This window comes from Hippocampus bargibanti, linkage group LG11, assembly GCF_051943395.1.
Source record: "Hippocampus bargibanti isolate YZ-2025 linkage group LG11, ASM5194339v1, whole genome shotgun sequence".
NCBI classification, from domain to species: Eukaryota; Metazoa; Chordata; class Actinopteri; order Syngnathiformes; family Syngnathidae; genus Hippocampus; species Hippocampus bargibanti.
In genome coordinates, this window is record NC_142744.1 from 12,428,402 (window position 1) to 12,455,000 (window position 26,599).

Here is a 26,599-nt window from a genome sequence, read left to right on the forward strand (position 1 = left end):
CTTTTAAATCTTCTTCACTAAAGTCTGATTTCAATACATATTGATTTATATAGCGCTTCAACAACAGCTGTAGCTGTAACAAAGCACTTAACATGGACAACTATCATATACAGGAAATAAAGCAGTGACAAAGATAGCAGAAAGCATCAGGGAGGAAAACCAAGATCAAGTCAGAATCATGCTGATGGGGAATGCCTTCCTTCTCACTCATCGGGTGATCAGAAATTGGACAAAAGCTGCTGCATTTCCAGGAAATCTAGTCCCAAATATTGGAAACAAGTCCACTGAACCCACACACGCGTTAGCCAACCTCATCAAACAGGTGCACGATGGACCTTGAGCACAATGAACCCTTGTTCAAATAAGGATACAGTATTGCACAACTTATCACTTTCTGGCCTCCAAGAACATTCTGTAACAGAAACCAATATTACATAATAATACTGTATTTCCCTTGTAATTTGGAAAACAAAATGATTAGGGGATGTCTGAAATGTGGCTACCCATTAACGCAGGGGTGCTTATACTTTTTCAGCATGGGAGTAACTTTTGAAATGAGTCAAAATGATTGACCCACAATATTTTTTGACAGATATATTGAGGATTCTTGCAACTTCTGTTGATGTATAACCACATATTTTGCACAACACAACATAATATGTACATTTTTTGCCATTAACTGAGTTCAATCTGATAGCTGCCAGACGAGACAAACACAATTTGAAAATGTCATCGTGAAAAAAAACCCTCCTCACATTCCATGTGAAAGTTATACCTTTTTTTCTTCTAACTAGGTCCAGCTCTCCCACTCATTTTTATACCCTATCTTACGTTTAAGAGGAAAATAAGCGAAAAATTAGGATGTGACGAACGACTAGCTTGTTAACTTTGCAACGCTCAAGAGTGTTGTTAGAGCATGTGGTGTACATAATCATGAGATGTTACCTGATTGGTTGTCCGGTGTATCAATCAAATGATACACCTAGTTTATTTTTTTTAATCTCAACTTTATTTGTGTAGCGTCAGTTTTTTATTTGTTAAAAAAGTTTACATTATCCAAAAAATATTGTTCCACTTAATGATTGTATCCCACTTGTTGATTCTTGACAAAAAAAAATCATATCTTTATGTTTGAAGCCTGAAATGTGGCGAAAGGTTGCAGGATTCAAGGATTCTTTTGCAAGGTGCTGCACCATTTTTTTATATACACCACTTTTTTCCCTCCCAAAATGTTCCCTGCAACTTACTTCCAGTATTCCTCACTGGGGCTGGTTCTCTTGTGGTTGGCAATCTCACTGACTGTGTCCATCATACTGTTAGTGATGTTAGCCAGGCTTTCGTTGCTTTGGGGCACCACACCGCTGCACTTGGGCGTATTCCAAGGATTGTTGCAGTATGTCCATGGCAGTAAGTTGGTCATGGATGAGAAAAAGTAGTAGAAGGCGATGCAAATAATCACATTGTAGTAGATGCCAATATAGGTGGACACGACCATCATGCCGTAGCCCACACCTGTGGGACAGGAGAGAGGATAAGTTTTTTTTGCGAAATGCGGTCAAACTGCTGTGGGCTGAAAAGCATGGGCTAAAACCTTGACTTGGATGAGGAAGAAAAAAAAATTCTATGCATTTAGAGCGACAAGAACGTGTGACATACAAACACACGAACCTTTGAACATGGGACTAATCTTCCAGACTCCGAGACACCCCTGGCTGGCGAACTGACCGAAGGACAACTCAAGGAAGAAGAGGGGAATGCCACAGAACACCAACATGACAATGTACGGTAGCATGAAGGCACCTGGAGGAGAAGTTAGGACAGTTATGAGTTACATCAACGCAAGCTTGTAAGGGAACGAAGATTGAGTGGCCAAGAAAGAGTCGCGACGGAACCAAACTTCGCGGAGGAGCGGATACGCTTTATAAAGACGACTTTTCTGTCCTTGCTCACAATTTTGGATGTCAACACCCGACATCGGCAGGGTGTCCAAACTTTCTCAACGCACCTGATGGATCAGGATCGTTATCAGTGTTCCGCCGGATTTGCCAATGTGCAGAAAATTCCAATCAGGTGTTGGAGGCGGTTAAACATCTCAACTGTGCAAATTCGTGGCCGTCGAGGACCGCACTTTGACATCTGTACCCAATGGCCATGAGCGCTTCCATGAATAAATCTTTGAGCTAACTAACCCCGTTCATTGAGGGGAAGATCATCTGTATGCGCTCACCTCATATGTCTCATGCCGCTCTGCAAAGAAGCATTACGGCGCTTAATTTGAACAAAACAAGCTTACTCAAATGTATCTAACATGGTCAGAGCGCCAGGATTTTTTTTTCTCTCCATTTGCTAAGAAAGGCAGAACGACACACACCAAACAAGACTGAATGTCTCGACACAGCTTTGAGTTGAATTCATACAGTGCCGGGCCATCAGGGCATGAAAGGCCTTCTCTCTGGCCTAAAAATATCCGAATAATTAATGAATAATTAATTATATATTGTCCATAAATTATTTTTAAATAATTCCAAATTGTCTTTTAGCTTCCTAGTTTTCGTATTTAAACATTTAACGAATCACATTTCATCAATCATTTGTTACCAGGGTCAGAAATCTACGTGGGCACCTTCACAATCATTTCTGCAGGGCCTGATGCATAAAAACTAATGTTGATGAAACTGTTGCTATAAACAATCAGAGTTCTAGTTGGCAACCCAAGGCCTGCTCAAAGGGGCTGGCAACGTCAGAGTTTTCGCAAATTATGATTGGCCACTTACATGACATGCTAGTCACTAGCCAATCATAGTATCACTAGCCGCGAGTGATAAGCGCATATGGGCCAGAGTTAGCACGCTGTATCTGTAGCGAGCTGCAGAAGCAAATTTATTGTTGTGTTGATTTAATAGCAGTTTTGTCATCCCCTGAAGGAGGAGAAGACATGGATTTGGTTGGAGATTTACCGTTGAAGCCACTTTCAAGACAGACTTTTCAAGAAAAAAAATGGATATCTGTCATGATCTGGTTGGCGACCAACGGGGGGCACTGTCGGCCCCGCCTACATCTGCACAGGTGCTGGTCGTCCCGATCAGATTGGCGACCAGCGGGTAGCGACGTCAGCCCTGCCTGCAGCCTCGCAGGTGCTGGTCGTTTAATCATTGACACTTAAAAGGACACCCGGCACGACCATCCGGGGCCGGTTCATTGTTTGTTTGCTGCTTGGTTGTTGCATGCATCGTGTACGTGTTTGTTTAACCTTGGCGGACTTTTACTTGCGGTCTTCTCTTGCTACTTTGTATTTTTTCTGTTCAGATGATTTTGATGTTTTACATTTTGTTTCCAGCTGACCTTTATTTTAATACAATTTGTCAAACAACCTCCTGCTCCCTCCTGCCTGCTTCTTGGGATCCGCACCCGCCATCACCACCTCGCAAACCGTGACAGAATGAACCGACCAACCATCGGATCCCGCAGGTACATCGGACCCGTCTCATTTCCACCCTGTGCCTGGCAATGCTACGTCCACGTTAGCGCAAGCCTCGTCGTGTTTGAATTGCGTCACTCGACGAGCCGCAACGTCCACGTAAACGTCCGGCCGAGACCTCCTTCCAGGTGGCCGTCCAGGGTGACACTGGGTGACTGGCATTGCACGCCCACGTCCAGCCACGCTGTCGTCGTGCATGACGAATTGAGTCTCATCCACGACGAGCCGTGCAACGTCCTCATCAACGTCAGTCCGAGACCCCACTCACCGCTGGATCCCGGAGCGGCTCTCGACTGGTCTCGTTCCCCCGGAGCCGGGAAGTTCACTCCCACGCCAACGTCCGGTCGAGACCCGTTCCCATACGGCCGTATGGGGTGCCATTCTGCGCCTGGCAGTTCGACGTCCACGCAGAGCTATGCGCCGTCGCGTGAACGTGCGAGAGGGATCGCACTCACGCCCACGACGATCCGTGCCGCGTCTTCGTCCACCCCAGGCCGAGTCCCGTTCCCATCAGGCCGCCGCCCGTCGTATGCTGGAGAGGCAGCGGTTGCCCTCCCCACCGACCGTTCCCTGGCGAGTGGACCTTTTGGGAGACTGTTGGGACTTCTGGAAGCAGCCCCTTGAAGGGGGGGTACTGTCATGATCTGGTTGGCGACCAACGGGGGGCGCTGTCGGCCCCGCCTACACCTGCACAGGTGCTGGTCGTCCCGATCAGATTGGCGACCAGCGGGTAGCGACGTCAGCCCTGTCTGCAGCCTCGCAGGTGCTGGTCATTTAATCATTGACACTCAAAAGGACACCCGGCACGACTATCTGGGGCCGGTTCATTGTTTGTTTGCTGCTTGGTTGCTGCATGCATCGTGTACGTGTTTGTTTAACCTTGGCGGACTTTTACTTTTGGTCTTGTTTTGCGACTTTGTATTTTTTCTGTTCAGATGATTTTGATGTTTTACATTTTGTTTCCAGCTGACCTTTATTTTAATACAATTTGTCAAACAACCTCCTGCTCCCTCCTGCCTGCTTCTTGGGATCCGCACCCGCCATCACCACCTCGCAAACTGTGACAATATCATTAAGAAGGGTCGGTCATAATTATTTCCTGGCTAATGGTATCCTCTAGTGTCCTCGTAGGAAATCACACCACACTTTTTTCAGTCTGGATTGATTCAGATGGAGCACTGCAGATGGCCTAGCGATGAAATCCACGGCCCGTTACAGAATGCATATTAGTACATGGCGACACCCTCAATACAACTGAGACGTGAGCCAAAAAGCTGGATGAAGGGACAGTGTGCCATCAATATCAGAATCAACAGGCTTCTACATGGGATCACTGGGAAAACATTCGGCATATCTTTTGTTTGTTTTGCGGAAGCTTTCAGGACTCATGCTCCAGTGATTTAAAAAAAATTCGCATTTGATCCATGATAGTAATTATTGCGAAATGGACCCTTAAATGCGTGATTTACATCCAAATGACAGGTTCCTAATTCAATTTCACCCAATTAGATGGAGGTAAATTGTGAGCAAAGAGCGAGACAAAAATTTAAACGTTAAGTATTTGTTCTCTGTGTAGTTTAAATGTTATTTTTCTTAAATCAGTTGATCATTCCTTGTGCTCACTGAAATGCTTAGCATGCACATTTGTGTGCCACGAAATGCCTACCTCCTCCGTTTCTGTAGCAGAGGTAGGGAAACCTCCAAACATTGCCCAGACCCACAGCATAGCCAACACTCGTGAGGACAAACTCGATTTGGTTCCCCCAGTTGCCTCTCCGTGTATTATCATTCTTCTTCACCGGTTCACCCAGAATGGCTCCGTTCTGTAACAAAAGACACACAAGCTTAGCTTAGCCAGTTGATGTGTTTTGCTGCTACAAAAAGTACGACAGACAATTCTGATTATTTTTCAATTAACTCGTTCATTGCCATTACCGAATTTGTTCAGGTTTAGTTTTTTCTTGTTTGGGTGCCCATAAAGAGCTGGCCATGGCCTATGGCAGTGTTTTTTCTCTTTCACAAGGGGGCAGCATTTCCCTTTTTCCATGTTAGCGCTTTCTTCAAGCTTCAGCTGTTAAACCAATATGTATGTTTTCCTTTTGTACAGCCGCCCCCATTTCAAGCTCAGATAACCCCAGACCCATATAACTTGGGAATTAACTTTTTTTCTGATAAAAGAAGAGAGTTTAAAGTTTCTGACGCTGCTTGAATGTTTATGTAGTCCTAAAACTCAATATTCTGTGGATCCTCAAATTCGTGACAATGACAAAAACCCTGGCACTGGAGTAGACACATTTTGGCACATCGTCTGTCAGTGAATGAGTTAATTAATTAATTAATTACTTTTATTTTTTTGGGGTGCATTTTTGGGTCATCCGTTTCCCTGGAGTCGTAGCTAAACAGACATTGATGGCACGCCTCCACTCTCCATTTCCACTTCTCCAGGTGCAAAGGGCAATTAATCTATTACGGTAATGACTTTCATTTGCCATTGGAGCATGACTTTGAATTTATTGGAGCAGACAGGATCCAAAGTGAAATTACTGCCCTAAGAAAAGTCCGTAGGCATTTAGTCTTGTCGTGCCGATTTCAAACTTCTGCCCGTTTCTCCCTCCTTCGCGCCCTCCCTTCATCATTCCATCTGTTGCCATCACCTGGTCGCTCTCTCACTCCTGACCGGCTCTGTAACCTCGGCTACTGTGGAAAAAAAAATATTTCTTTGGCATATTTACCCCTACAAAGACAAGTATAAGAACAGCCAAAAACTGGATCTGTAATTCTCCAGTGCTAGCAAATTGTTAGCAAGCATTAGTTTCCCTCGAGGAGGGGCTAAAGTTAAGTAAACTTGTGTTTTGCGCTTACAATGGAGGTTCTAAATTAACAACCCGGCAAATGCGAGATCAAGATTCAGTCATTTCCACATCTTCTCGCTGTGCAATTCGAGCCCACGTGGCCTGCACGAATGCACCACCAAAGCCGCAATCAGCTGGACAGCAAAAGGGCAACAATTTGACCAAAGTAAACAACACGTGATTTGTCGGCGGTCCTTTGAGACCGGCTGCGTACTAGCTTGTCAGAAAAATAAACCAAAGAGCCTAGTGTGAGATATTGTGGGTTCTTTGAGCAGGTGGAGCTGATCAAACAAGTGCTGCTAACAATTGGACGCGTCACGGCGGTGCGGATGCGCTCTCGCGGCCTCTCAAGTTGATTTTGGAAAGAGACAAAATGGCAGAGACGGATTACAGCTGTGCTTTTGTTGTTGCAAGTGACACATATTCTATGTCTGACTTGGCCATCAGCAACCAGGTGCGTGCCTTTTAGAAGAGAGACACGCAGGTGAAGAGGGCAACTCAGGCAAAAGTTGCCGGATACACAAATTAACATTTGAGAAGGGGTATTGGAAGGTTTACACATTAAATAATGAGGCGTGCAGTTTTACAAACCATATGATTATGCTCTCACTAACCAAATGAATCAATTGACTCTGAGACTTGATGCATCTTTGTCTTGAATGAGAAGAATTTCAGTTGATATTAGTTGTCACGCTTTATGAGGTTTGCAACAAAGTAAAACAATTCAAGCCAAATCTATAAAGTATGTGCAGAATCAGATCAAGAATATAACAAATGTGATTTGAAGGTATACTAAAATGTTAAAGCAGAGTTAAAATAAAGCAGATATGATCAACTTTGCTTCACGGCCCAGCTCCGATAGGCAAACATCAGACATCATGCTACGTCCTCTGTCTGAAATGACCCCGACGTCTCCGCCCAGGTGTTGTGGCCTATGGTGTTGGCTCCTGTGCTTTGAGCTGTGGTAGCCAACAGTCACTGACTCCATTTCCCTGCCACATCAGTTATTTTGTGGGGGACCATCTGGGTTTTATGTAAGACCCCACATGGCCTTGCATTTTTCACCCACGAGTTCGAGCGACTTTTTCTCTATTTTGAAGGTCGCTTCGAAGTCAATGTTGACTTTTTTTTCCCAGTCAGTGTTGACTTTTTGTCACCTCGCATCGAGACTTTCCAAGATCAACATTGAAAGAGTAATGATGACATCAGAAATACATTAATGTCCCACCCCCTTCTTCGAGATGATGGGCAATCTGAAAATTTCACGTTGGGATGTTTTTTAGTCGATATCCGAACAAATCATGAAAATGGAATTCCATCTCATACTTTGTATTTGAATAATATGAACCGATTATACGACACATTTTTGATTCAGATTTAATTGAAACTGTGACGACTGCAATCAAAAGAAAAGTCTAAGTGGAAATATTGAACTTAAAACTGCAACATTTTTGACAAACCAAATTCTATACAGTCAATTTCATGTTCACCACCCAAGCCTGCCAACAAAGTTCCAACTTTGGAATCAAAGCCGAGGCCAACAACGTGACGGGACATGAGGAGAGTTAACAAAAATCCCACCTGAGCCCCACACATCATTTTGGAGCATGTTCCTCTCTCCAGTCACACACATTACGCAATGTTTGGCTTGATAACACAAATGCATTTCATTGGCAAGCTCATCGACGAGGCGAAAATGCACCTTTTAAAGTTACACAGAGATATCTGTCCCAACACAACAAGGGAAAGAATCAAATAAGTTTGCACATGGCCATCCTGAACTCAAACCATTCGGTAACGGTAACAAAAACCCTACCAAATTCCCCCTCCCCATCCCTCAAACTCCAAAAACTGACTGTTTAAAGCTTTCTTTGTGGGCAAGCTGTGAAGTGAGAGTAATGGGCCTTAAAGACAGCATTTGTAGACTGTGGCTTCTCCACCTGCTAATATCGGGACCACAACCTAAAAGCTTCTATTAGGCAGACCCCCCTCCCCAAATATTTAAAATTGTACTCTTCAGGCACAGGTTTTTCCAAACACTTTTAAGGCAGCTCTCCATAAACCTGTCCTGAATTGCAGCAAACCAGACACCAAAGTTCTCAAAGACAGTTCCTGAAGCAGATTCAATTCACTTTTGAGCTATCAAGCTGAAACTTAAGGAGTTATTTTAGTTAGTTTTCTTTTTTTAACGTTAAACCTGACCAATTAAAGTCTTACCACGGACTGTTGTTCCATTCTGAGGACGTTGCAAGAGGAGCTTGAGTTTCGCGTTATCCCAATAACGTCTGACCATACAACATCACCAACTTCCCGATATAATTGAGATGAAAGACAAGGTGTGCAAATCCTGAAACACCTCCCCCATGGAGGAAGGGAGCTGCGGGGCCAGTTATGATGCGGCTGTTTTTTTGAGAGGAGAGAAGTGTGATTGTGGAAAGGGGAGGCAGGAGGGATGGAAATGACCAAGGCATGACTAACACAATGCAACTTTGTGTCTTTTGAGTTCTTTTAAGATAAGAAAGCTATTTGTATCACACCGTTGAAATTCCCAATTTAACGGTGCTGTCAAGGTGGCCCGGAGGGTTTGGTAGGCTCTGTCCATCATAGCGTAGAGCTTGGCTAGCATCCCCCTCGTATCCTCCTCCTCCACAGTTGGTTCTTTAACAATCAAGTTGTCTATATCACAAATGCCGCGCTTGAGAGTCCAACTTCAAAAACCTTCAGCGGCCTGTTTTTAATGTGACCCCTGTTCGCAGTGAGCTTGTTTACCTGTGGGGTGTTCCAAACAGGTCTTTAATAGGCATTCATCAACTTTTCTTGTTTTTTTTGTGCCACGTTAACTCATTCACTGCCAGACAATGTGCAAAAGTCCCAGTGACAGGGTTTTTGTCACTTTCCCTCAAATTGCAGGACTTACAGAATATTGAGTCTTAGGAATACATAAACATTCAATGCAAAGTAATAAACCTGAAACTCTCTTCTTTCATCAGAAAAAAATAGTTAATTCATAAGTTATATGGTTCTGGACTTGTCTGAGCTTGAAATAGGGGCAGCAGAACAAAATACAATACTATGCATACATATTGATTTATATAGAGCTTTAACAACAGTTGGAAGCTGTAACAAAGCACTAACATGGGCAAATGCTGCCCCCTCGTGGAAGGGAAAAAAACATTGCCAGAGGTTTGACCAGCGCTTTATCGGCACCCCTCATAAGGAAAAAAACAAAACCCAAAAAAATCAGGAATGGCGCTCCATGTGACACTTTACAATTCCAGAATACATTTGGAAATAGCAGCGAATGAGTTAATTGACGCTGCCATTCTTTATGCTTGTTTATGTTTACAAACTGGAAATGGGACTGTTGGGAAGGCGATAGAAGTCATACAAATGGACTATTAAGCAATCTCATTGTTACGCTCATTCTCAATGTAAAAATAGAAAGATCCATACTTTAAGGACGCTATAATCTCGAATTCCGGTGCTGTTCTCGAATTGAGGCATTTATCAACATGAGAATGAGCCAATGAGACACAGACTGAGCTGGAGATGGACGCTAGGAGCTTTTTGACTGATCAGCAGAAAGTGCAAGTCGAAGGATCGGAGAGTGACATGTAGTCAGACCGTTACAGCCGCACCCACTCCGTTCGACAACAACCCCTCCTCCTCCCCCCTCTACTCGCTTGTTCACTCATTTGCTTAACAAGTTCACTTGTGCGTAGGCCCTTCATGGGGGTATGGCTGTCAAGTGATGCGCGAGACTGGCCTGCGGAGTTGTTGGCCCTCGCAAGCTGTTCACCTGCATGTCCTAGCACCCCCCCCCCCCTTTCCCAACCCCGTCCGCCGACAATCTTCCCACAATAAAATGAAATTGTCATGTTTTTTTTTGTTTTATTCTTGGGAGGGATTAAAGCGTAAAAAGTACTCTGAACATAACACCAATATGGTTATGTAATACCATACGTCATTGTCATTGCTCTCGACTGTAAAGAAATGAAAGAGAAAGGGAACAGTGTGGGGGGGGGGTCCTTGACATTCGTCCCTCATCTTGTTTTGCTGCATCCACACGTCTGAAACGCAGGAAAACCACAAGCTTGCACAGCAACGAATTTACAGAGTAACTCTTACAGATAGCAGAATGGGACTCAAGCCAACACCTCACCCACTCCCCACTCCTTGACCCCCCCCCCCTACACACACACACACACACATATATATATATATATATATATATATATATATATATATATATATATATATATATACATACACACACACACACACACACACACACACGCACACACACACAGTATAATAATTGCAAGCTCACCTTAATTTTCTTGACATTACTTAATGTCAAAAGTAACAACTGAGCAATTAGCTCTGCGGAGCACTAATGATCTCTTCTAATACTTTATTCCAGGGAGAGGATGTCAGAACTGATCGTAAGCGCTCATGTCAATTAAATTCCAGTCCATCTGACATCCTTATTATTTCAATTATTGGTCGAGCACGTCAAGAAATCAGAAGGAGTCTGACAATTGTCCGAACACTTTAAAGTCAGCTTGTGATCACTGGCAAAATGAATGTAAAACATGTTTATAGTCAGCGGGGCTGCTGGAAAAATCGCATACTGATATTTGGGGTGGGGGGATTGCTTTCAAGGACCGCGGTCTTTTAAAATATCACGAGACGGTATTTCAAATGTTTGACCACAATTAAAATAATCATGATTGATATGATGGCTGACAGGTGGGCTCTAGCTTTTTTTTTCGAACAGGGCTGTTAGAACCTTGTCAGAACACCGTTCTTGTATTTTTCTTATTTTTTTTAATTTGCACTTAGACCAAAATATAGAAACATCAAGAAATCACGTTCCGCTTCGATCAAGAACATTCTTCCCGAGTGCAAATCCAATCTGATCAGACTCATCCAGTTCAGGAAGCTTTTTGTCCCCGGTCAGGAGCGGCAGCATGGAACCTGTCAACATATTGATACTCGGCTCACTTTCCCGGTTAAGAAAAGCCTTCGTGCATCACTTTCATTGTTTAGAAAGAACACATCTTATAATTTAAATTTGCTTTCCCAGCAGTCTTGTTCAATTATCCAGTTTCCCAAATTATGGGATGTTTCCAAATATGTTTCAATACAGGTAAAGTTTCCTCAATTGGAAACGCCAATATTTTTTGGGGGGAGAGTTATTAAACTAATCTGACTTCTGGACCTTAGGGCACATACCTTCTCAGGCCAAAACAAAAACAAAAGCAAAAAACAAAAACAAAACACACAGACACGCTGATCTGGCAGATTAACATGCAACATGCATGTACCGCTAAATTGAATGATCGTCTCCGTGTTAATCGCAATTGAAGCACAAAATGTGTATAAGGCCCAATCGGGCCAGTTGAGCATGCTTGCCCGAAAACTCGGGAGCGTGTGTTTATATGCCTTACAGTGTGCATGCAAGTGTGAGTATTTGCCCAGCGACCTCTGACAGGCTGACTCAAGTCGGGACCGTCGCTATCGGAAACAGGAGACTAGGCGTTGGCTCAAAAGCGCGGGAAAACGGTCAGCACGCACGCACGCACACACACTCATACACACTTTTGGCTTTTAAGCGGCGTGTCGTCAATCAGACGTTTAATGTATCTCGGACAATTTAATTGTCGGTTGTGAGAAAAACGGTCGCCTCTACCGACGTGTTTGTACCGCAACGGGGAGCATAAATATGCTCCTATTCTGGACCTTTCTACTTTTCTACTTCGTCACTCTCATTCACACACACGGCGGTATGGCCCACTTCCTTACCGGGCCCATCTCTCACAGCGCAAGCCCGGACTTCCTACTGCAATTACTTATAAGAACTTTTCAGGGCCGCCACACGTGGTCGGGTTTTTAAAGAGCTGCGTCCCCCTCCTCACGTGGCGCGGGGGGTATTGAGTCGTCACAGACCCCCTGAATGATCACCGCAAAATAAGGCGGCGGCGACAATAGCTTGTCTTGATGAATTCAATTCTTTCAGGAGCCTGTGCCGTTGTCCGGGCAGCTCCGGGCAAAACAATCGTTTCTTTGATAGTGGAAGAAACGCGCTCGACTTGCTCGCTCCTATAAACTGCCGCTAACTACTTTCAAATTAGGATCTACACACGGCTCACCTCTGACCGAAACTCAGCTTTGTAGAAGTTAGAGCCGTTCGTCGGACTTTCGTCAATCCAAAGTTGATGCTTAGGACAAAAAAAATCAAACATCTGGAACCGACCTGTTCTGCGGTGGAAGCGGCGACGGTGTTGGATTCAGACATGATGCGATGCTGCGAGCCAGGTGTGCCACTCAGCTGGAGCCTGTAGGTGCCGTCATTCACACCTCGCCTCTCAGGTCCTCGGCAAACAAGAGGCCAGAAAACACAAGATTTGCTCCCTTTCGCTCCGGCTTGATTAATGCTGAATTACTTTCACCTCATTTCATCGCATGGCGCTCGCTTTCCTCTCCGCCTCTCTCGCTCATTCGGCATGGTCGCCCCCCCCACAATACCCCCTCCTCTCACCCTCTTAGCTTTGACTCACCCCAGTCCCCCTCTCTCGCTCGTCTTATTGAATTACTTTCTCTTTTTAGCTGTATTTCACCATTTCAGTAATATGCGCTCCGCTCTCCTCTCCGCCGCATCCACATCCCACTTTTTTTCCTGCCTCCGCCTTCCTTGCCCTTAAAAAAAAAGACACAGGAACCATCCACAGTCTTTCTCCACTACCTCCGTAATGAATGGCCTGTTGTCACTCTAGCACGTTGCCAGAATACATAAGCAGGAGAGGGTTGGGGGGGTCTGTGCGGTCTGTGTCTTGTGTGGAAATGGCGCACTGATTGGCAGAGTAAAGTACTTTGGGCCTAGAGCACGTATGGGCAGCAGCCAAGCGCTTGTTTTTCTCTTTTCTCTCGACAGATTAAAGTTGAGAAACAAAAAAGTGACGTCAGGCTCGTCTGCCGTCCCCTATGGGAGCTCTTTCTCTAATTTCTTCCACTTGTTTTCAGAGGCAGCTGCTGCAACTCTTAAGACCACCAACAACCTCCCTTTCAGTGCCACTTGACTCTTCCAAATCCTCGTCTGTCTCTACAACCTGACATTGCCAATGCCCCCCCCGCACACACCACACCAGCCACCCGCCACCCTCTGCACACACATACGCCCTCCACCGTATCATGCTGGGAGCACAGCCCTCCTCCCCCGGTCTGTTTTGTCTCACACATTGTGCTTATTTGTTTACCCCACGACTGGCGTCAGGCTTCACACCCAAAAATCCAAAGGAAAACAACATAAAATGTGCATACAAATAAAAAGGCAGGAATATGAATGTGTAAAAGTGATGTCAACAAGAGTAAGAACCAAGATCCAAAACGGGGTGATATCTTCAAATTCCGTCCCCAGTGAATAGTTCAAGTCATGTCAAAGTCAACAGGTGGTTGGTCCGCTGGGTGTTTAAAGAAAATATTGAGCAATAACGTTTCACGTGAAATGCAAAAACATGGCCAGGCGATAATTTGTGTCCAATTTAAAGCCTTAGAATCACATCATGGAATCATTGACAAATTACCTGCATTGGCCAAAGTACTGAGATTAAAAAAAAAAAAACATTAACCACAATCACAACTGGTCACGTGTATTGAGCAGCCCCAACAGTTACTAAGCGAATGTTGATAATGATCAAACTAAAGACAAGCCATAAATATTGGGCCATTTATCGATGTCAAGACATGAACATGTCAGAGAACACCTCAGCCTAGGCAGACTGTGTTTACCCGCCATGTTTGTCGACGATTCCCATGCTGCCGTGAATCGTGTCAGAAAATATAACAATGTACAGAGAAAAAGGCCAAAGTTACTATTTATCACATTGCAGTCAATGTTTGAGCAGAGCTTTCGTAAACTAAAGTGTTTTGGGATTGAAAGTTGTCGTATTCACTGTAAATATTAACCAACGGGATGAACGGGATGTTCTTTCATACTTCAGTGGACACAGTCGACACGCAGAGAAAGACGACGGGGGTACAGGTGACTTTTTTCAAGTGAAAGTTGCAAGCCGGCATTCAGGATGAAATGAAAATCACGTGCAAATCTAATAAATGAGGATGTGTTTATATATAAAAAAAAGTCATCCATCCAGAAACAAAAGAAATGACACTGTGCGACTTGGCGTCATGTCATAACTATGAAGACAAAAAAAACTGCTTTTCGACGAAAAACTCCAACTCAAACGAGGCCAAGTTGGAATGATACTAATTACATCTTCCTCAATCTGAATTTCTGTCCTTTCAAGTAATTACACTAATATCACTTCACCTCCCATTAGGCTAGCAAGCCTACGATGGGACTGCTCACTTTGACAAAGGCCCTCAAATGAAAGAACTATCCGTACCACTGATCTTTCTTTTAGCACAGCAGTCAAGAGAAGTCAGAATGACACAAGTGAAGGCAGGCTCGCGCTGAAGATGGCCAGGGTAGTAAGGACGCACGTTTGTGGGATTAAGGGTCATAACAGGACACGCGCTGTCAGAGCCATCAAGAATGAACAAGGCCGCAACTCAAAAAGCTCAGTTTTGTAACTGCAGGTCGGTTTGATTGAGCAGACCAAAAAGGACCCACTATGTTGATGTGCACCGACGGCCGCATGGAAATCTCCTGTTGAGCTTGACAGAGGAAGCGTAACGCATGAGCATCGTTTTTCTGACTATTCACAAAGCAGCAAACGTAGTGGGAAAATGACAACTTGATGTCGGATACTTGTCCAACTGACATGGCCGCCCTGGTTCCCATGTAAAAGACGCACAGAGGCAAAGATGTGATGGGCTAGGGGTGTGTGTGGGGGGGGGGGGGGGGGGGGGGAGTCGCTGGGCTGAGCAGACATTTCCAACGCTTGGTTTAACCTGAAGTTTCCATCATAATTTCTCTCCCCATTCCCCGACCCCCACTGCTTTGGCTGGGAGGGCCCCAGCTGTTGGGTCTGTATAAATAGCGTGAGGCTTCGGCCTCGGACCCCCAGGGAGCGCGGGGCTCATCCGAGGGAAAGCAGGGGAACAAATCAGGCTCGAAAAAAAGCACACAACACACACATTTTGACAAACATATGGGACCGTTGCTGGGAATGAAAGCAAGGTACATGTGACTGAAGTTGGACACACGTGGCCAAAGTCGCTGACACGCTCATAATGTGACAAAGGATGGCTAGGGAAAAAATCCGTCTCTGACAGTCTCCAACCATGACAATTGTTTCTTTCTCCATGTCATTAAAAAAAGTCGAAAATATAGTCGATTAGGTCAGGAGCTCTCGATCACAAAACATGTCACTCAGTCTGTTCACCATTCAACCAAAACAGAAAATGAGAGCAAGTCGAAGAAAATCAGAGACATTTTATTCAACCCCGATCTGCATGTATGTGCAGTGTATGTGTATGTGCAGTGCATGTGTATGGTTTTACAAAAAAAAAAAAAGTCCAACATGGCGCCCGAGTAAGCAGCCTTGCTTTTTTTTGTTGTTTTTGTGTTGTGGTGCATATGTGGAACTGTCACAGCTTGGAATTGAAACAGATTTACATGGGACCGGACATGTGAGACAATCTCTTTTCGTCAATGGATGCTACAGATTCATGTTTGCATTCAACCAGTGACGTGCAGTCAGTGGAGGCAGGTGAGGCAGTGCCTCACCTGTCATCATGGAAAGCTGTCATGGAAATATCAAATGAAAAAATAAATTAAACAGTTAGATGTATTTAGTGATTTGTACTTTAAAGTTCTTGTCCATTTAACTTCACCGTTTTAGGATTTTTTTCAAAATCGCTGAATTTACCGTTAAAATACTAAGTAGAGACGAGTGGTGACGTCATTGATGACGTCAGTGCCTCACCAGCCATGAACCTCACCGCACGTCACTGCATTCAACATTTAGCTTGTAGCAGACATGCACATTTCACCATATGCCCCTGATCCACTGGTGAAAATGAAGCATTCATCCTCTCCTCTTTCATCTAGAACTGCTTCATACAAAAAAGAAGGTGCAAAAAGTGCTACGAAAAGATCGTATGAGTGTGCGTCCTTTGTGTTGTGTCGCATAATGTTTTTTCTTTGTTTTTTGTTTTTCAAAATCAGAAAGCCTTTAAAAGTCCCACAATGGTGACATTTTCAATCTACAGCAGCAACATTGAAAGGGGTGTGTGTGAAAAGATAAAAACAAAGTATTCTAAGCATATAGAAATGTCAGAAGACTAAAATGTTTAACTGTGCAAAAATGTTTCCCCAACCCCCATCGCATCTTTGCCTCTGTGCTTCTTTTAAATTGGGAACCATGTCAGTTGCTTTGGACATTTTATTCAGATTGGGCTTGTACTTAAACATCAAAGAGTGTATGGGGAAAGTCGTTATGATTGCAAAACTGTCCATGTTTTTATGTTACAGTTGTGTTTACTACTTTGCTTTATGTGGACTATTATGTGAAACGCTTTGTTACCGCGGCAGCTGTTGTGAAAGCGCTATATAAATTAGAATGTATTGTATTGTCTTGTATTGTATTGTATTGTATTGTACAACAACACATAACCATTTTTACAAATTCACATGCCTGTGGATGAAATACGGAAGCTTGGGGCAAACTTTTGTAAGCGGTGTGCACCTTGCTAAGTCGATTCACTAACACGGGACCATTCAAGTGTGAATGACAGTAGGTCCTGACCATGTCCTCTTTCTGTAGCAACCTTTGTGTTCCTTGACTGACACTGCGCAGTGTGTGGCGGCCATAAAGAGGAAGGGAAAGTGGATATCGTGAAAAAGGGGGTTGGCTCTCATTCGCTCTTCTGTTCAAACTAATTGTCCTTGGATCCTTGGAATGGAGGTGTGCACCGCTTGAGGAAAATGTGACCACAGGATTCACTTATTTGATCAACAGAGACAAATGTAATTGGAGATATAATCAAGTATTGTAAAACCAATTTAACTTCGTTTTAATCAGGGGCAGTTAAAGGGACTCCTGGAACGGCCGTTCAGTGTCAGGTCATTGTTTGTTTCACACTGTCAGGTTTGTTTCGTCTTGTCATGTTTTACTACTCGTTTAGTTTGCTAGTTTGGACCTTTGTGTTCTGATGACTTTTTCGTTTGAGATTTTGTTCCAGCTGACTTTATTTAATAGTGCCGGGGGCTATATTGGAGGCTATATTGACTTAGGGGCTATATTGGAGTTACAGTTTCCCCTCAGGGACCGTTATGAGTTTGGATAAGTAATTAGAATGTTTAATCCCCTCCAAATATTACATCTAGAGTGCACACCAAATTAATCACTAACTTGTTTTCCAGATTTGGCCCCCGGGCATTGACTTTGACACATTTGACACAATAGTTTAAAGAAACATCTACATCTGCCAGACAACCAAATGCCATAATGCTTCCCCTGCTGAGCTACTCAATCAGCTGGGGTGAAATCAGACACACACACAAATCACGTCTGCTTTGGAATTTGAAAAAGGTGCCAGTGTGTTGTGGACTTGATGTCAGTATGTATCGTGACCCTGGGGAGGTGTAGCACTATTTCTTTTCTATTTCCTTCCACTTCACAGCCTACAGCACAGATTAGCCACAGTGACCCAGGCCTAACACCGCCAATGTCAAACATTATGCAATTAGAGCGTTGTAAAAATGGCGGCTCCTGTCTCATCAGCGACTTCGTAGTCGCGGTTGAACTTGGTCTAGGAGGCTCCCTTTCAAAAGCCTTCACAAATAGCGAGATATGCTTCCATGTCAGCATGTGCGCCGTGCCCCGGAAGTATAACAATCTATGAGTCGATCGGTCGCGTCGCTATGAAACAGATGTTGAATCTTGCGCTATACTGTACGTTTTGTTCATAAGATAGGCTTCCAGGTTTTTTCAACATTTGGTGGACCTTTGTTCTAGTGAACTCACTCATAAATTTAATCAAAGTATATTTGAAAATGAATTAAATGAATAATTTGAAACAAATAAGAAATGGAAAGCAGAGAGAAGAGTTGAATGGAAAAATAAGACAATAGATGCAGTGCCACTTGGTGACGGGAGAACGTGTGTTCACACACAAACGCTCACGCACACACAAAACATTTATGTATGGGCATCGCTCAGCATTCAGAGGTTTCCGTACAACCTTTATATTCATTAAAATCGAGTTCATTTAGACTCAACTAGCATTTAAAGTCTCCAGCTGTAAAATTTAGCCTGTGTTGATCTCAGATCCTCACCTCTCTTGTGAACTTTATCTGATCTGCTGTATATTCAGACATCATCCCATTGCCAAATTTCCACTAGGCTACTTTATGTTTTCTGACTGTACGCTGGGAAACAGCATTGCTGTGAAAATACTGTCGAGATGAGAAAAGTTCTGCTGTTAATACAGTCTTTACTCCAGTCTGGCCTTGTTATTTTGCTTTTCAGCAGTTTATAACTTGGCCGGATTGTCGTTCAATCGTCCACTCACACTCTCAGAGGTCTCTTAAAGCAGAAACGTTATCTTCGAGTCTCCAACTATCTCCTTCTATTTAGAATTGAGCGACAGAGAGAGCAAGAGAAGCAAGCGGGAGAGACTGATAATATTCTTGTGTGTAGCTGTGAGCTTGTTGAGCCGGAAATGATGATGAGTAATGGACAAAATGGCATGATGGAGCAAAGCTGGGCTTCAGACAAGCATGAATGTCAAAAGAGGGCTGAGGTGTACATCTGTCCTCCTTTTTTTCTGTTAAGATGGACTGGAGGGCTTGGACTAAACGGGGACAGAATGATGAAGCAAGATCTCAATCACTAACCGTATTACTGATAAAAAAAAAATACAATAAATAAAACATCTACAACTGTCATTTATTAATGTATGAGTCTGCGAAGGATGAAGGGGTTAATGTTTGTTTTTTTGTTAAGTGTATATGATCATTGAACTTACCAGGATCCCAACAGCCTCCTTGTCGTCCATCCTTCAGGATTTGGTGGCCAAAGATCCCCGCCCCTCTCTGCTCCCGACGTCTCTCGGGTGAACTCGTCTGACTCTCGCGATCAAAAGTTGCAAGCTTTTTCTCCGATGGCCTTTGCTGGAGTGTCTTGACCGCGTCACGTCGCTCTCTCAGTCACCGTCCCTCCTGCTCCCCTTCAAATGTTGTTTGAGAATGTCGCTGGAGTGGCGTCACCGCTTTGTGTTAATTCTGCCCTAATCCAGAAACTTTTCTATGCTGTGAAAAGAGCATGTGACAAGCAGAGAGGGACAGGGTGAGTTGGACCGTGCGGGTTTGCGGGTAAGGAGGGGTGAGGTAATTGAAAAGGCAGAGGCAACACTTTCCAAACGCATGACCCGCAGTCCTTTTTTGGACCTCATTCTTAGTTCAATGAAGTGACCAGAAAATGAAAAAAATGCACACTTGGTCAACCAGTGTTTTTCCCGATGAAAGAACGTAGACAAAGTATTAAAAAAAAACAGTGGTCAGGGATTTGCATTTTTAGCAAAGCAGCTGCTGTAACAAAGTGCACTTTTTTGTGATGAGATTAACTGTTGTTGGAGTGGGAGGGGGCTCTAACAACACAAGCTGTTGCTGAGGAATCAGAATGAAAAAGCAACATGCCCTCACGGCTAACCTACTACAAGTATTGAAGATGACAATGACATCCATGAAAATGTCAAATTCACTTATTAACTCATTCACTGCCAGACGTGCAAAAATGTGTCCACTCCACTGCCAGGGATTTTGTCATTGTCACTTGAATTCCAGAACTGTGTTTGCTTTAAGAATGCTGATAGAGAAGTACAGAGAAGGTCAGAAGGAATTGCACTGTGTCTTTGTAGATCTGGAGAAAGCGTACGACAGGGTACCCAGAGAAGAGCTGTGGTATTGCATGAGGAAATCTGGAGTGACAGAAAATTATGTCAGAGCGGTGCAAGACATTTATCATGACTGTAAGGCAGTTGTGAGGTGTGCTGTCAGTGTGACCGAGGAATTCAAGGTGGAAGTAGGACTCCACCAGGAGTCAGCTCTGAGCCCCTTCTTATTCGCTATCGATATGGACAGGCTGACATACGATGTTAGACAAGAATCTCATAGGACCATGATGTTTGCAGATTATATTGTGATCTGTAGCAAGAGCAGGGAACAGGTGGGGGGAAAACTAGAGATGTGGAGGTATGCCCTGGAAAGGAGAGGAATGAAGATCCGACACAGCAAGACGGAATATATGTGTGTGAATGAGAGGGATCCAAGTGCAAGAGTGATGCTACAGGTAGAAAAGAGAAAGAAGGTGGACAATTTTAAATGCTTGGGGTCAATTGTCCAGAGCAATGGAGAGTGCGGAAAAGAGGGGAAGAAGCGTGTCCAGGTAGGGTGGAACGGTTGGAGAAAAATGTCAGGTGTGATGCGTGATAGAATGGTTTCATCTATGATGAAAGGAAAAGTGTACAAAACAGTGGTGAGACCAACCATGGTGTTTGGACTGGAGACAGTGCCACTGAAGAAAAGACAGGAAGCAGAGCTGGAGGTAGCAGAGCTGAAGATGTTGAGGTTTTCTTTGGGAGTGACCAGGTTGGATAGGATCAGGAATGAGTACATAAGAGGGACAACTCATATTAGAGGCTTTGGAGACAAAATCAGAGACTGAGATGGTTTGGACCAGAGGAGAGAGAGTGGCTATATTGTGAGAAGGATGCTGAGCCTTGAACTGCCAGGGAGGAGACTGAGAGGAAGACCAAAGAGGAGGTTTATGGATGTTGTCAAAGAAGACATTAAGGTAGCTGGTGTGAGAGAAGAGGATGGAGTAGATGGAGGACGCTGATTCACTGTGGCGACCCCTGAAGGGAAAAGCCGAAAGGAAAAGAAGAAGACTTGAATTCCAGAACCCACAGAATATTTAGTTTTAGGACTACATCAACATTCAATGCGACGTAAGAAACCTTAGACTCTCTTCTTTCATCAGAAAAAAATATTTAATTCCTAAATTATATGGGTCTGGAGTTATATGATCTTGAAATGAGGGTGGCTGTCCAAAATACAATGCAATACATATTAGTTTATATAGGGCTTTGACAACAGCTGAAGCTGGAGCAAAGAGCTAACATGAAAAAAAGGGAAATGCAGACCCCTTATGGAAAAGTAAAGACATTGCCAGAGGCCATTGACAGAGGCCAGCCATGGCCAGTGCTTTATCAGCACCCAAGCATGAAAAAAAAAACCCGAACAAATTCGGGAATGGCGCTGTACGTCATATTCTCAATTCCTGAATAAATTCGTGAATGGCAGTGAATTAGTAAAAGAGATATGGATCTCCAATGCTGCTTGGTCGCAATCTCAATTGGGGTACCGTACAATCCAAAAGTTCACTTTCAAGTGCTACAATCACATTTGGTTCGTGATTATGATTCAATACGTATGGCAGAATTCCCAGGAACCCATTCATTCCATGAGAAATGCCAATTTACATGACACCACTACACAGTGCTAAAAGATGTACAAAGACAACAACAAAATAAGATTCAATCTTACCAAAAATCAAACAAGGAATCCCAACTTCAGCATCTGACTGGTGCAAAGTGTCACAGTCAAGAGTAAACTGGGATCCATGTGCCAGGTCCACTCCACTGATACACATGTATGTACCGGTGCACATAGCATGTGCGCGCAGTGAAGGCGAGTCTATTGGGCAGTTCCGGGAGGAGTGGCAGTGAGAGATTACACGGAACTTCCCCACAGACCTGATATGTTTGTTCCCGCCGAGAGGTTCTCGTGAACAAATATTAACAGAATGTTTGGGAGTTGATTTTTAATTTTTTTTTACATCGGACTGCGGGATCATTTTAGAGGCTGAGGCACCTTTTGGGCGCTGAAAATGCAGTCATTGTGACAAGAGTCGAGTCCTTAAAATATTGTCTTTAGCTCACCTTCTATTTTGGAATTTTCCCAATGGGATCTCAAGTTATTAATACTCCTTTTTTAATATACAATTTTGGATTGGATTGGATTTGCCTTCATTAGTCTCACAGTTATGAAAGGAAGATGAAAGGAATGACAGCCACTCTTGCGGTGCCATCTTGAAGTCAAAAGAACAAAGAATGAAAAATAAAAAATGACTAAGTACCAAAAAAATATTTCTTTAGCTATGCTTTTGGATATACAACCAGTCAGATTAAATTTATTTATTTAATGCTTGTTCTGTAGCCACAAGGGGACATAAGTCTTCTTGTGCCGGTCCCAAGCCCGGATAAATACAGAGGGTCAGGACGGGCATCCGACGTAAAAGCTTGGCCAAAACAAACATGTGACTCAAACCTCTGAAGATGGAGGACACTGATTCGCTGTGGCGACCCCTTGAAGGGAAAAGCCAAAAGGAAAAGAAGAAGAGATGGAGGTACTTTGTAAGTTGTGATTGAGAAAGATGTGATTTAGAATGCTGTGGTCTATAAAGATTTATTCAAGTATAATGGATGACGGATGAGTCATCTGTAACAAAAATGGATATACAATACACATAACTATCTAGTGATTGTTCTCACGCTGCATAAATGCTTTGCTGTAATCTCCAAAAGAAGTGATCGCCCTCAGCGGCCAAAGGCGGAACTTGTTGCCCGTTTGCCTACAAGTGGCAACAAAGGCAAATATCTTCGTCATGGCAAGTACCTTAGTCATGAATATTATATAGTCACCCTACAAACAGCCCTTCTGAACTTTGGACGCTATTTTTCATTTTGAGAGCCAATGGCCTTTCGTCCTGTGTGCAGCTGCCCGAATAGTTTGTGAGATGAACAGGCGGGCATCCTCCCAAGTACATCATGATATAGCGTGGCGGGAGTGCATCTGCTTCAGCATGTGCTTATCTAATACCATTCATGCATGTGCACCGTCTTTTGACATATCACCCAGCTCAGCAACCTAGTTGGAACATTGGAAACTCGATTCGGTTGACTGTCATCAAAATACAATTCAATGTTTAGGTGAGAGCCTCGAACTTGCCTCTGTACAGTATATCATCCGGTTTTTAATCTCTTCTGAGAACAAAATCAAGACCGCACATTGAAAACGCTTGTGAAGATAAGCAGTTCTGAAAAAATGATAAATGGCTAATATTTCTAGCATGCATATTTAATCTTAGTATTTGTTAAGCTACCAATGAAATGAAATTGAATGAAATAACGAATATTCAATTCCTGCGATACAAAACGCAAAGTGACCTTTTTTATGTGAATGTCTAAGTACGACTGTGATTGTGGTGAGCATCACATCAGTGACGTCACATGGCAAAGCTCATCCGTTTTCCGCTCAAGACAGGTGCGCTGAGAATCCATTCGTAATCGACCATGTGTGGTTATAATAATAATAATAATAATAATAATAATAATAATAATAATAATAATAATACATTTAATTTACACCTTTCAAAGCACTCAATGACACTTTACAAGTAAAATAACAATCAACCCCAGCACGATAAAACCTTAAATACAATTATAAATAATAAAAGAGCTGATTAAACTAAACTATGAATGCAGTTTTAAACAGAAGGGGTTTGAGGTGGGATTTGAAGGTGGGAAGAGAGTAAATATTCCGGATGTTGGGTGGAAGTGAGTTCCAGAGTTTGGGAGCAGAGCGGCTGAAAACTCTGCACCCCACCGGGGTGCAGAGTCACAGAGGCCATACAGAGGTAGAGGTGGAGGAGGATGAGGATCTGAGGGACCAAGAGGGAACGGAAATTTGAAGAAAGTCAGAAAGATAGGGGGCACCGGTGTGAGGAGTGAGAGAGGGACGAAGACGATTGATAGTACGCAGGTGGAAATATGGTTATTGAAGACTAGAACCGTTTCGTTTATAGTCATTAGATTAAAAAAACACAGTGCTTGCGTTTTTCTGTTATGAGGGACGCCCTTCGACAAATAATAGATTTAGATTTATTTTAACGTCTATTCTAACATTGTGAGACATAAAATGAGCCTGCAACTTGATGAACATAAATTAAACAATTAATTTCTGACATTCGTACATACATGAATACATACAGTACATACCTAAATACACACTTAGATACTGGAGAACAAGTAATTCGCTGCGAAACGTGTGGATTTTTTTTTTTTAACCACTGTGACGTATCCTACGTCACAAACCGGAAACGGAAATTCTGACACTCGCACCAATAGGGAGGGAGTTTGAAAGAGAGAAGTAGCGTTTCATTTCTTGTTAAAAACAACAGGGGACGCGTGATATTCTTGGCCGTGTTAGAGACACATTTTCGTAACAATTTCGTCTTGGATATGTGTCGTACGAGCAGTTATTCATATCTACATTGAAATCAACTCAATAACTTTACATTTCGATTGAATCTACGCCGGGCGGAGCCGAACTGCTGCTGTTTGTTGGCAATACGACTCGAACTCAGGTAGAATCACTAATTACGCTTCATTAACAGCTGACGCATTTTGTTAGTTTTGATGTCGTGGCCGTTGATTACCCCCCCCCCCCCCCCCGTCTCTTTTTTGGGATAATTGTAGGTGTATGACTCAGATCTTAAAAAGAAAAACATCTTGATACTATCACACACTAAAGCCAGGTACATTTTGATAATCTCGTGAAGATGCTTCGATTGACTTGTCAATTGATCGTGATTTGTTGTTTTTTTTCAGAAAGGAGTATTCCCGTGCATATTGCAATGGATATGAAAGGCTGTGCTTCCTTCCTCTCGCCTCCCCCTTCTCCATCAGCGCCTCCTCTCCCACTCTCCTCAACCGCACTGACACTTTGTCCCGAACTTGACCTGTCAGTCATGGCCAACCCGACCCCCATGCACTCAGAGAGACAGAAGAACAAACAGACACAAAGAAAGAGAAACACAAAGGTAAGCCCATGCAGCCACTTGAATCTGAATGAGCTTCATGTAATGTGTGTGCCGTGTTTGAAAATATACTTTGTGACTTGTGCTGGCAATCGATGACAGGACCTTTGCCCTTTAATAGGTGTCTTTTGAAGAGCCATCGGTCGTGAGGGTAATACCCGAGCCACAAATTCAACCCATAAGTGATGCAACAACGCGACAGCCAACCAGCAATTTAATGAGGTGTAGAGATGATCTCCGTGGCAACCGAAATTTAAGAAGTGAGTGATTACCGTTTGTTTCGTACTTTTGTATCGCACCCTTAAAAAATGTTGACAACGACATTGCCGTATCTAACCATGACAGGAATGTGATTGTTTCATTTGACAGACTTGAAATAAGTTGTAAATCTCTGCTGATTGTTTGGTAATATTGAGTCACATTTGTAGTGAACATGTTTTATTACCGACAACGCTGAAGTGAAGCACCGTGTGAAGTTGAACCACTCGTGCCTGTAAGTTAAACAAAGGGTTTGTCTCTCAGCGCTTTATAGGTACATGAAAATCATCTGTTGGTGTGGTTTATAAACGCCGGAAACTGTCTTAACCTTATAATTATCTTTGAAATATAATTGTGTCATCCAGTATGATATGGCAGTTTCGCATGTTGTCACGCTACCAGCATTTAGACTTGAATGCCATCCTTGCACAAAGTACCCCGATGCCAGTTCACAAATGATACAGTAGCAAAAGCTTGGAAGGATTTTCACTCTGGGATTTTCTTTTATTCTTTTAATAACTTAAAATCAAATCTGCCCTCGTCACATGTCTGGCTACGAGTGACGGGAAAAATCAAATGTAGTAGCGTTGGTGTTTTCTCCCATGCATGCCGAGTAAAATGTCAGGAGGCATTGGACTACGTTTCTTTTGTAGCTCCAAGGCCGCCAAATTGGCAAGCGGATTTGCATAGGAGTAAACAAACAATATCGGTCAGGCTGCCCAATGCCCGTGAGCGGACGCCGCTTGTCTTTCTCACTCAGCAACCAGAAGCAGCTGCCACATAAACAGCACCCAAAATGACCGCTGAGCCCATTTTTGGTGAAGAGGTACTGTGGATGAGGCCATTTTGTGGAGCGGAGAGCAAAGATTTGCAAGATGAATCAATGAGAAACCCAAACCACTTGCGGTATGTGAACAAACATTTAATTTAGTATTTATAGAGTGGTATAAGAGCAATACATTGGGGAGACTAAACAAATTCTCCAAAACTATCAACATCAACATCGCAGAGATAATACTAGTGGGCCTCAATCGGCAGGACATATGCACCTAAAAGCTAGCAATCACTTACTTGACGACAATGAGGTTAAAATCTTAGCGAAAGAAAATAGATGGTTTGAAAGTGGAGTAAATGAAGCTATTTTCATAAAACAGCATAAT

The 26,599-nt window shown here is 43.3% G+C and overlaps 2 protein-coding genes across 4 annotated transcripts in view; one reads left to right on the forward strand and one right to left on the reverse strand.

Moving 5' to 3' along the window:
• Nucleotides 1-21,999, reverse strand: part of slc6a9 (solute carrier family 6 member 9) — a 32,938-nt gene extending 10,939 nt beyond the window's left edge. Inside the window, exons 1-6 of the mRNA XM_089007818.1 lie at nt 21,848-21,999; nt 19,270-19,552; nt 12,590-12,708; nt 5,145-5,301; nt 1,669-1,800; nt 1,248-1,512 (exon numbers count right to left, since the gene is read on the reverse strand). Of these exons, the coding sequence (XP_088863944.1) occupies nt 1,248-1,512; nt 1,669-1,800; nt 5,145-5,301; nt 12,590-12,631 (596 nt within the window). The 5' untranslated portion in view covers nt 12,632-12,708; nt 19,270-19,552; nt 21,848-21,999. The remainder of the gene's footprint in view (nt 1-1,247; nt 1,513-1,668; nt 1,801-5,144; nt 5,302-12,589; nt 12,709-19,269; nt 19,553-21,847) is intronic.
• Nucleotides 22,000-22,615: 616 nt separating this feature from the next.
• Nucleotides 22,616-26,599, forward strand: part of ppp1r35 (protein phosphatase 1, regulatory subunit 35) — a 9,712-nt gene continuing 5,728 nt past the window's right edge. Inside the window, exons 1-4 of one of the 3 annotated variants that reach the window (XM_089008314.1) lie at nt 24,503-24,728; nt 24,841-24,899; nt 24,973-25,184; nt 25,303-25,441. In XM_089008314.1, coding sequence (XP_088864440.1) covers nt 24,999-25,184; nt 25,303-25,441 — 325 coding nt within the window. In that variant the 5' untranslated portion in view covers nt 24,503-24,728; nt 24,841-24,899; nt 24,973-24,998. Of the gene's footprint in view, nt 22,717-24,502; nt 24,729-24,840; nt 24,900-24,972; nt 25,185-25,302; nt 25,442-26,599 lie in introns of those variants that run through there. The other 2 variants (XM_089008316.1, XM_089008315.1) reach the window with 2 other exon arrangements.